Raw genomic sequence first — 12,083 nt, forward strand, 5'->3', positions numbered from 1 at the left:
CCAAGTGTAAGACCTCACATTTTGTTGCATTAAAACATAGCTACCACTTTACTCTTTTTAGTCTGTTCAAGTCATCCTGAAGGATTCACTGCTTGGCACTTATCATTAACGATTCTGACATCACTCCTTCTTTCACTTTGATGCTATTTCTGATTTTCAGAAACAACAGTTATCCAACCGATCCTTGGGGACCCCCACTCCTAATGTTATGCTAATCTGAGGAATGTCCATTAATCACAGCTCTCTGCCTTCTGCCCTACAGCCACCCAACAATCATCTTAGAATCTTTACAATAATCTCAACATGTTTCAGCTTATACAGTAACTTTTTACGAGGTACCGAGTCAAATGCTTCGTTAAAATCCAAATAAACCATGTTGAAGTTGTTCCCTACATCTAGCTCATGAGTAATTGTGTCAAATTAGCCTACTAAGTTGACACAATTATTATTTCCCATTTAATTAAGTTAGTTAAACATGATTTTTCCTTAACAAAATCATGTTGTGTCTTTCAGAGTGTCATATCTGTCGAAATGTCCCTGGGATTGCACTCTTAATCATTGCCTCTAAGATTTTTCCATACCAGTGAAGTCAGACTAGCCGGTCTGTAGTTAATGACTAACCAATCTAAAGGAATCTCTCCTGAGTCTAGAGATGCCCTCATAACCTCACAGGTTTTGTATATTCCCTGTCTGCTAACCTCAGAATTACTGGGTATATGCCATCAACCGTGGAACTCTTACATTCCTCTGTGCTTGAAAGATTTTTTCTAATATGCAGTCACCTGTAATTCCGAAATCACTCATTTCTAATTGCTCACATAGCCTCTTCTCAGCAAGAACACATGTCCTCTTCTCAGCAAGAAAACATAGCCTCTTCTCAGCAAGAACAACTAACTTCTCACATAGCCTCTTCTCGGTTGATTCAACTACTGCTCATCTCAGATGCCCAAATTATTCGCTGTATGATTCCTTTTGCCTCAAAGGTGGCACTTGTGCATATGTCCGTTCTGATATTCCCTGTCAGAGACTTGGAAATTTGGAATCTCCTCTCTTTGATCTTCTCTGGCTTAAAATCTCTCTACCTCATTGTGTCAAATTCATCTGTTGTTTCTACCGTTCTCCCAACTCCACTAATCACTTGGAGCTCTTTGACTTTCTCCAGTCGAACTTTCCTAACAGTGAGGTAATTTTCCTTGGTGATTTTAATGTTCACAACTCCAGCTGGCTTCCGTTTTCTAGTCACACCGACCCAGCAGGTCGAGATGCTGAGGCTTTTGCAATTACTAATGACCTAGCACAGATTGTTCATTTACCTACAAGAATTCCGGACAATCCTAATCATACAGCCAATACGCTTGATCCTTTTCTCACAAACAACCCTTCTAAGTACACGGTTGAAGTGAGAGGTCCTTTAGGCACTTCAGATCACAACTTGGTGATTGTCTTCTCCAATGGAACCTTTATCTCATGGCTATTCCCAACCTTGTGTTGTTTGGCATTACAAGAATGCAAAATGGGATGACCTGCGAGACTTCTTTTCTTCTTTTCCTTGGTCGGATTACTGTTTCAAAACTTCTGATGTCAATGTTTGTTCAGATCGTGTCAGTGAAATTATTCTTGCAGGAATGGAATCCTTTATCCCACACTCCACTTTAAAATCTCGTCCTTTATCTAAACCTTGGTTTTCCAATAAATGTGCTAAGGCTGTTCAAGAGAAGAATGTTGCATATCATAATTGGCTTGTTTCTAATTCTTCAGTTTCATTTTCTGCCCACACCAAAGCTCGCAACAATTGTAAAGCAGTTATTAATCAGTCCAAACTAGAGTTTGAACAGGCTAAGAGTAGAAAACTTGCTTCTTGCCCTAATGGTAGCCGAGCATTCTGGTCTTTTGCCAAAGCTATTGGCCGCAAGTTTTGCCCATCTCTGCACCCACCTCTGTCCAAACCAGATGGTTCTGTTGTCACTTCAGCCAAAGGTAAAGCTGACCTGCTAGCATCCCATTTTTCTTCCAGCTCATGTATTAATGATCTTGGTAAAACACCTCCCACCATTCCCAACATGTTCCATTCAATGCCTCCTGTGGTCTTCTGTCAAAAGGATATCAGAAGGATTTTGATGAATCTTGATGCTAAGAAAGCTCCAGGTCCTGATGGTATTTCTCCACTTGTTCTCAAAACCTGTGCTCCTGAACTTACTCCTATTCTTTGCTGCCTTTTTTCACTTTCTTATTACAAAGGTGTTTTTCCTTTTGCTTGGAAATTTGCTCATATCCAGCCAGTTCCTAAAAAGGGTGACAAATCCCTCCCATCCAATTATCGTCCCATTGCAATTACTTCTACTATTTCTAAAGTAATGGAGAAATCAATTAACCGCCAACTCTTAAACTACCTAGAAACCTTCCGTCTGATCAACGATCGCCAGTATGGATTCCGTCAGTGTCGATCCACTGGTGATATTCTGGCTTATGTTACCCATTTATGGACTAATTCAATGCAAAGGTTCGGTGAAACACAGGTAGTTGCCTTTGACATCTCAAAGGCTTTTGATCGTGTTTGGCATAAAGGTCTTCTAAACAAGCTTCCATCTTATGGTTTGCCAACTGTTTTTGGTAATTGGTTATCCAGTTTTCTCTCTGATCGCTCACTGAGGGTGATGGTAGATGGCTCTCTGTCTTCTAACTTCTCCACTAATGCTGGTGTCCCCCAAGGTTCAGTTCTTTCCCCCACTCTTTTCGTCTTGTATATTAATGACTTTCTTCCATTAACTGGAAATCCTATCCATAGTTTTGCCGATGATAGCACATTGCATTCCACTTTCCATTTTGAGAAACCCTGTCCTGCTCAATCAGCTTCAACTTCTCGAAAATCTGCTACCAATTCCTTAAATGCCGATCTTCAGGTAATTCTCCAATGGGGCAAAGACAACTTAGTTGATTTCAACCCTTCTAAAACTCAGTAGTAGTAGTAGTAGTAGTAGTAGTGGCATGTGATGCAAGAAAGCAAATGTATGAGCTTATGCAGCATCAGCCAAAAAAAAAAAAAAAAAAAATCACACCATTCCCTCCAAATGCCTGTCCAGTTCCTCCTTAAATTTATTCAATCTATCAACTTCCACAACGACAGATGGAAGTTTGTTCCAGCAATTAACCACCCGCTGGCTAAAGGCAAATTTCCGCACATCTATTCTACATCTGTCTTTTCTTAATTTGAATTTATGCCCCCTTAGATTCGTAATCTGAACAAGTGGAAGGATCCCATCAGAATTCAGCATGCTCAACCCATTCAAGGCCTTATATACCTCAATCAGATCACTGCGCAGGTGCCTAGTCTCCAGCCACTGCAATTTGCAGAACTTAAGCCTATCTTGGTAAGAACATCCCTTCATTCCCCTCACCAATCTTGTTGCTCTTCTCTGTACACGCTCAAGTAAATCTACATCCTTCCTAAAATGAGGCCTCCAGACCTGTACGCAGTACTCAAGCTGTGGCCTGACCATTGCCTTATACAGAGGGATAATCACCTCCTTTTCCCTGCTAGCAAAATTCCTATATATCATTGACAAAACCCCATGACCTGCCCTGGCAGCCTGTCTGCATTGCTCAGAAAACTTCATATCTGCCTGCACAATTACTCCCAGGTCTTTTTCATTTTCTACCACCTTAAGTGTAGTACCACACAATTGGTACGTTTCTCTGGGGTTACTTCTACCCATATGTAGTACTTTGCATTTGTCAAGGTTAAACTTCAGTTGCCACTTCTTAGCCCATATGCCCAAATTATCTAGATCCTGTTGCAATAGGACACTGTCATTACTGTCATTAACAACCCTGCCAACCTTTGTATCATCTTCAAACTTTGACATTAAGCCTGATATACCTTCATCAATATCATTTAAATATACAAAACAACAGTGGACCTAACACTGAACCCTGTGGGACTCCACTAATAACATTAGTCCAAGAAGAGCAGCACCCATTGATTACCACCCTCTGTCTTCTAGCACTTAACCATCCTTTTATCCATTGTAGCAACTTACCCTTAATACCATTCTGCTCCAATTTGTACAATAGTCTTCCATGCGCAACAGTGTCAAAAGCTTTCCTGAAATCCAAATATATGATATCAAAATTATTTTTCGCATCCAGTTCCTTTGTAACCAAATCATAATATCCTATGAAATTTGTCAGACAAGACTTTCCCTTAACAAACCCATGCTGTGTCTGAATTATTGCTGCAGTCTTGTCTAGATGATCCTGCAATGCATATTTAACCAGCGACTCCATTATTTTACCCGGAACAGAAGTTAAACTAACTGGTCTGTAATTACTCGTGTCACCCTTCGATCCCCCTTTGTGAATTGGGGATCATTTGCACATCTCCAGTCCAAGGTGAACCTCCCCTGAGTCCAAGGATGCTCTCAGTCTTGTCTTATATCTCGCAAAAAGGATTCTTCTGCTCCTATGCTTATCTTTAGTGACACTCCGATTTCTAGGCAAAATGATATATCTCTTTTGGGGATTACCCTGACTTCTAATCTCTCTTGGCACAAGCATATTACAAACATTGCTTTCTCTGCATCTAAAAAAACTTGGTTTTCTCTTTCGCTCTCGCCGTTACTTTTCTTCCAAACAGCAGGCGCCTCCGTAGCCAGGTGGGCAGAAGCAGCAGTGCGTAGCACACACTTCTTGATTAGACCGGGGTTCGAGCCCGTCACCACCAAATACCGAGGATGCGGAAAGGTCAGGAATGACCGCCGCATATTCACGGAGCAATATGGCCTTAGTTGCTAATGCTCCTAAAAACCAAATAATAACAACATAACAACATCTTCCAAACAGCTGCTCTCACTCTGTATAAATCGCAAATCCGCCCTGCCGTGGAATATTGTTCCCACATCTAGGGTAGTGTCCCCAAAATCTCTCTCAAGCTTCTTGATTCCATTCAGAAGAGGGCAGTTAGGTTAATTAATGATTCATCTCTAACAGAGTCTCTCCACTCGCTTTCTCATAGACGTATTGTTTCTGCTGCATGCCTCTTCTACAGATACTTCCATGGGCACTGTTCTTCTGAATTGGCTTCTATAATTCCTGCTCTCTCTTTCAAAACAGTCCGAACACGTGCCGCCACCAGCCAACATCCATTTACTGTCCAACTTCAAACCCACAGAACCAACTTTTCATCTTCCTCATTTATTCATTCAACTGTTGTTTACTGGAACAACCTTGCTTCATATGTATTTCCTGAAAATTACAATCTACAGAAGTTCAGGTCCAATGTCAACAAATATCTTTCGTCTTCTCAACCTCCAACCCAAGCACGGTACTAAGTACTATAGGTTCTAATACCTTTCGTGTTTGGGGTTCACATAAAAAAAAAAAAAAAAAAAAAAGAAGGGTCTTTCATCAGTAAAAGAAAATGTGAAGTACCTATTCAAGTTATCTGCAACATCAGCTGGGTTATTAAGAGTTTACTACACTCACTGCACAAGGGTCTGATCTGATTTGCTTTCTTCTTTGTTGTATTCACATACATGAAAAATTCCTTTCTTTGTAGTTAAGAGCAAAGAATGTCTCCATTCTTTGCTCTCGTAGCTTTTTTTCACATGCAGCCTTGGCCTCCCTAACTTATTTGTGGTACTATTACAGATCAACTTGTACCTGTTGTGGCTTTAGTACTTTTCATTGCTCTGTAACTAACCAATGTTGTCTTTTCTATTTGACCTACCAGCTCTGCATTCATCCATTTCTGCATCCTCCTGCAATATTTTTGTAATGGTATGTATGCTTTCATGGCTTTTGTAATTTTTGTTTTAAAAGTATTCCATAATTCAAATGTTTTACCCTAATTTTGCAATCTGTCCAATTAATGGATGACATCTAGTGCATTAAACTGTCAAAGCCCCCTTTTCTGAAATTAAAACCGTTACTTTTAACTACAACAACATCTTCCAACAGACAATTGCATGATCACTACCTGACAATGGTTCTTGTACTTTAAGCCCTATGATGTCATCTGATTTGTGAGTAATGATGAGGTTGAGGATATTTTCAGCCCTAGTATTTTCTCTCATATGCTGGTACAAATAATATTGATCTAGTTTATTTTAAAAATATTTTGACCATGGTGAATTCCCCTCTTACTTAATCCAGTCAGTCTGGGGCAGATTGAAGGACATATAGGTAAAAAGCATTAGAAATTGGTTTTACATTGCAGACTAAGCTGTCCAGGTTAGAAAATATTCCCAAAATTATTCATATGGGGGTGGGGGATGAAGAAACATCTCTATACTTATTCCTTTTTTATACAATTTTCTATTTTATAAGAAATATAAATTTATTTTTTATAATTAATATAATTCGCTAATATTATTACTGAAAATTATATTTTTTATATAATTTTCACTAATAATTGTAATTATTGCTGGTAATTGGTTGCTATATAGGAATGATATCTCTTCAGGATGCCATATCATTTCACTATTTCAATGAATTTAATATTCATTATAGTATTTAAATTCATTGTGGTTATGAAATGATAATTGATGGGATAACAAAGAAATAAATAAAAAAATATATAAAGACATATTAGTGGCTATAATGCATACAAGTAAATTACAGATCTAAATTAAATTAATAAATGTTTTACAGAAGGAATGTATCTGATAATTTCGAATCAAATAAAAGAATAATTCAACAAGTTCTAATGATAAAATATAAGAATAGCAGCAAGCTGTTCCTATATTACTCTCCTTAAGTAATATAAGAAATAATATGTAATATGTTCTACCGGTGTAAGGAGAGAAAAAAAAAAAAAGCTGACTAAAGACAACATGTATGTGTGTGTGTGGGGGGGGGACAATTTTCGGAGTTGCTGGAAGAATTGACAATGGACACAGACGAAAGCAGTTTTTTGAGGCCCTGGGTGATGATTTGGATAATGTGCTGAGTGTATGTTTATTATTATTATTAGTATTAGTAACGGCCACATGGTGCAAGAAAGCCTATGGCTTATGCTGCACCAGCCAAAAAAAAAAAAAAAAAAAAATCCGAACAAAACAATGATAAAAACAAAAAATAAAATAAAATAAATAACTAAATAATAATAATTAATAAAAAAAAAAAAAAAAGGAAATTAAACCTATCATCCTATGCACTTCCCTTACCCAAAAGTACTATCCAGATGACCTTTGAATTCCCCAAACTGTCGGCCTCTACCACCCATGAAGGCAACTTATTCCAGTAATTTATAACTCGCTGGCTAAAATAAAACTTCCTGCAGTCCAATCTAAACATTTCCCCCTGTAACTTGAATTTATGTCCCCTAGTTCTAGCATCATTTATAATCTTGAAAATTTTGTCCTCGTTCATTTTACTGATGCCTCTCAGAGCCTTAAACATCTCAATCAAATCTCCTCTAAGGTGTCTAGTTTCCAAACTCTGCAACCCACATATTCGAAGTCTTTCTTCATAAGGACACCCTTTTGCCGATCTCACCAGGCGAGTTACCCTTCTTTGCACCCTTTCAAGAAGCTCGATGTCTTTCTTTAGGTGCGGTCTCCATACTTGAACACAGTATTCCAAGTGTGGTCTAACATAAGCCTTATATAATGGGATTATCACGTCCCTATCTCTACTTGCAAAAGTTCGATAGATCATCGATAGAACACCATGGGCCTTCCTTGCAACCTGTTTACAATGCTCAGAGAATTTCATGTCTGACCGTATCGTAACACCCAAGTCCCTTTCCTCCAGTACTGGGTTTAGTTGAACTCCACCAAGTGAATAAGTTTTTTTGGGATTACTGTTTCCCAGGTGTAATACTTTACACTTTGTTGGATTAAAGCACAGCTGCCATTTTTCTGACCATTCCTGAAGTCTATCTACGTCTCTCTGAAGAAGCTCAGCTTGACAGTGATCATTAACTACTCTACCAATTTTAACATCATCTGCAAATTTAGACATCACCCCCTCTATCCCTTCAGCAATGTCGTTTATGAAAATTAAAAACAACAGTGGTCCTAATACTGATCCTTGGGGAACCCCACTTCTTACATCAACCCAATCTGAGGAATAGCCATTTATCACAACCCTCTGCCTCCTGCCCCGAAGCCATCCTGCTATCCATCTAAGGATTTTCCCAGTGATTCCAACGTGTTCCAGCTTATAAAGCAATCGCTCATGTGGGACTGAGTCAAAATCTTTGCTGAAATCTAAATAAACAATGTCGAAATTATTCCCTAAATCCAGCTCGTGAGTGACCCTTTCGAAATAGCGAACCAGATTTGTTAAACATGATTTTCCCTTTACAAAACCATGTTGAGTATCCTTGAGAATTTCAATTCGATCCAAATGATCCTGAATTCCACCCTTGATCATTGCCTCCATGATTTTCCCTACTACTGAAGTCAGGCTGACAGGTCGATAATTTCCAACTTCACTTTTAGAGCCACTCTTATGTATAGGAGATACATTTGCACTTTTCCAATCCAAGGGAATATCCCCAGAGTCTAGTAATGCTTGCATAATTAGCCTCAATGGTTCAATGCACTCGCTTGCCGCCTCTTAAGATTATAGGGTATTTTCCATCAACTTCAGGAGCCTTACTGGTCTGTAGGCTCGAAAGTTTTTTCATTAAATAATCTTGCGAAATTTCAATATCATTAATTACATATTTTTTAACTTCGCTCCCACAATTTCCCATTGCCGCAAAAGGCTTTTCATTTGTAACTATTGCAAAATAACTGTTGAGTTCATCTGCAACGGCAGCTGGTGTATTTATTACTATCCCCTTTCCCTTACGTAAAGGTCCGATCTGGTTTGTCCTGCTCTTCTTGGCATTTATATATGTGAAGAATTCTTTATCCCCCCCCTCTTTGCTCTGTTTGCTAGTGATTTCTCATAAACTGCCTTTGCCTGTCGAACCTTTTCTGTGGCTCTATTACACATCACCTTGTAGCTGTTATAGGCTTCAGTACTTTTTATTGCTCTGTAACCTTTCCATGCCACCTTTTTCTGCTCAGGTAATGTGGCAACGTCACTATTCATCCAACTTGGAACCCTTCTTGTGGAGTATTTTTTTTTAATGGTATATACGCATTCAAGGCATCTGTGATTAATGTTTTAAAAGCGTACCACAGTTCAAATGTATTCATTCTCTGCGCGATATCTACCCAGTTAATAGAGGCCATGTAGTTCCCTAAGGCATCGTAATTTCCTTTTCTGAAATTAAAACCCATTCCTTTGCCTTTTACTTCTGCTAACTCTCTCGTCATCATCCACCGTAGAACTCTGTGATCACTTCCTGCTACTGGTTCCTCTACTGTCAGCCCTGTTATGTCATCTGATTCATGTGTGATGATGAGATCTATTATATTCTTTTCTCTAGTACTTTCCCTGACATGCTGATACAAATAACAGTCATCTAGTTGATTTAAAAATTTTATTCCCCATGTCGAGTTTCCTTCCCATTTACTCCAATCAATTAGAGGCAAATTGAAATCACCCATAATAACATAATAAGGCATTGACGTTTACTTGCCCATTCCATTTGCATGTAGAGGCTTTTGTCATAATCTTCACAATCACCTGGTCTGTAGATTACTCCTACTCACATTATACCTTTGTTTCCAACTATCTCACACCATACAGACTATACTAGCATGTGAAATGTCTGAATCCGGGAAAGCTATCGTCGTACTCAGGCTGCTTCTGATAAGAAGCATTACCCTACCACCCCTTCTATCTAACCTATCCTTCCTAAATACATTATACAAGCCGTACTGAAACTCATCATCCCCAATTTCTGGGTGGCACCACGTCTCTGTAAGCCCTATTATGTCTGCTTTACTTGTTTTAACCAGCAGTTCAAATTCGCTCATTTTATTGATGACACTTCTAATGTTACTGTATAAACAATTAAGATTTACTGTTCTTGTATATTTAACAACCCTAACACAACCTTTGAAGTTTTTTAGGCTCTCTTCCCTGATATTAGCTACCCGTTCACGTGAAACGTTTCTTCCCCCAGAACATCTAGATAATACATCCAGTTGGGATAACAGATAAGAACTCTTAAGGTATGTGCAAGAGTTACTTTGACCAATATTATCAGATAAATGCATGTCAGTATTACCTACATCCCCCCTAACTAGCAGTTTCCCTGAACCTTTAAGGTATCCTCAATAATACTGGCAAAAACTTTTGCACCACCTTTGTTTAAGTGTATCCCATCTTTAGAAAACAAATTCCTTCTATCTACAAGTGTGGGCCATGCTGATAGAAATTTACCTCCTAAAGCCTTGCAGATTCCTTCAAGCCTTGAGTTAATCCACAAGGCTCTTAACATATAATCCCTCCTATCGTGTCTGGGCAGAATTGCAGACACATAGACATTATGGCCTAGCTCGCGACATTTCCTCAGCATGGTCCTGTATTTTTCCAACAAATCGTCAGATCGTGTACGTTTAATATCATTTGTCCCCACATGAATAATATTTTCTTTACCCCCTTTAAAATCTGACAATCTGTTGGTGACATCATCAATAGTTGTTCCCGGCAGACATACCCTGGTTCTGCCCCACCTATTATTATTGAAGAGTTATTTTTTAATTTTATAGGTACTGCAATTTATTTTAAGAAAAAACTGTTTCCATCTATTGTACTCATTTTGCTTTTAGGGTTTGAAATTCCTGATACCGATGCTGAGAAACTTCTGCGGCCAGAGGAAATTGTAAAATATGTTGCAGATAAAGAAGAAGTTAGTCAATGAGGCAAGTTTATAGTGAGACAAGTAAGTTCCTATAGATGATAATACTTGTAGAATTGGGAGCTTTGAGGGAATATTTCATACATATAAATTTGGGATGGTTAGTACTGGATGATTCAAGGCTATTTTTCTCTCCAAACAGATACAGATTATTCAGAATATAAGTAATTTGAAGATCTTTACATAGTGGAAACTTATGTAAAAATAATGGTTGTGATGAATTAATTTCTAGACAGAAATGGAACTTTGCCATTACCCAGCTTGTTTATGTAGGGATTAGGTCTATAACTAAAATGAATGTGTGAGGCTTTACAATAGTATAAATAAAAAATGTTTACAATTGTTTATTTAAAAGGGAAAGAAGAAATGTATATGTTTTTTCTTTCCCATTTAATTTAAATAGCGGATGATATAGAATATCAAAAAATTGATTCAAGTCTTTTAGTATTGGAAAAAAAGATGTAAGAAACCAATCTTCCATCCCACTATCAGGCAAAACAAAAAAATAACACTTCCAATTCATTTGCCAATCACCCTAATAACACTGTATAACAAATTTTTCAAGGAATGCACATGAACAGAAAATTTTCTGTTTTCTTCTCATCAATGCATTTCTGGTTTGTCATCCAGAAATGCAAGTCAATATGCAATATAATATATCAGATTTATTAACAATGTCTAACTCTCTATACACAGCCCAAGCTTTAATCTTTACTATGAGAAGAGGTTAAAAAAAAATTAAAGCATGTGTAGCCTTGTATGCACAAATGATGTTTTATGGGAAAACATCCTTGGCTTGGAAGAGGTTAGTGAAATCCATTTGTAGAATAATATGATGTCACAATCATAAGGAAGTATGTTGTGCTCACGCCTGCTACTTACTGTACCGAATCAGCTAGCACACGCTTCTTGATTAGACCGGGGTTCGAGCCCGTCACCACCAAATACGGAGGATGCGGAAAGGTCAGGGAATGACCACCGCACCGGAGCAATATGGCCTTAGTTGCTAATGCTCCTAAAAACCAAATAACAACAACAACAACCGAATCAGCGTTAGTGACTGAGTTAGTGTCATTTCCGTTACACTTCCATTACATTCTATTGTTAGGTGGTGCTATAGATCCTTACACATCAAAAAACTTGTGAATTAAACAGTAGAAACACTCTTTAAGTTAATTGGAAAAAAGTTCCTTAAAAATGTACATTTGAATGTTCTTTGTGGTCAAGGTGATCATCCTGAACCGAGAAACAGATGTAGTTTCTTATCATAGCTTCGTCGTACCTCCTTTGATACATCTTTTCCATTGACTGTATGCCT

General features: G+C 38.1%; 1 protein-coding gene across 2 annotated transcripts in view; it reads left to right on the forward strand.

Annotated features, from left to right (window-relative positions):
- The window catches only part of LOC150076632 (acyl carrier protein, mitochondrial-like), a 62,698-nt gene that overhangs the window by 42,473 nt on the left and 8,142 nt on the right, over positions 1 to 12,083 (forward strand). The window contains exon 4 of one of the 2 annotated variants that reach the window (XM_090386069.1): positions 10,677 to 10,789. In XM_090386069.1, the coding sequence (XP_090242195.1) occupies positions 10,677 to 10,768 (92 nt within the window). In that variant the 3' untranslated portion in view covers positions 10,769 to 10,789. The remainder of the gene's footprint in view (positions 1 to 10,676; positions 10,790 to 12,083) is intronic. The other variant, XM_090386070.1, reaches the window with a different exon arrangement.

This window comes from Mastigoproctus giganteus, chromosome 12 (assembly GCF_048544385.1).
Source record: "Mastigoproctus giganteus isolate SK-2022 chromosome 12, ASM4854438v1, whole genome shotgun sequence".
NCBI classification, from domain to species: domain Eukaryota; kingdom Metazoa; phylum Arthropoda; class Arachnida; order Uropygi; family Thelyphonidae; genus Mastigoproctus; species Mastigoproctus giganteus.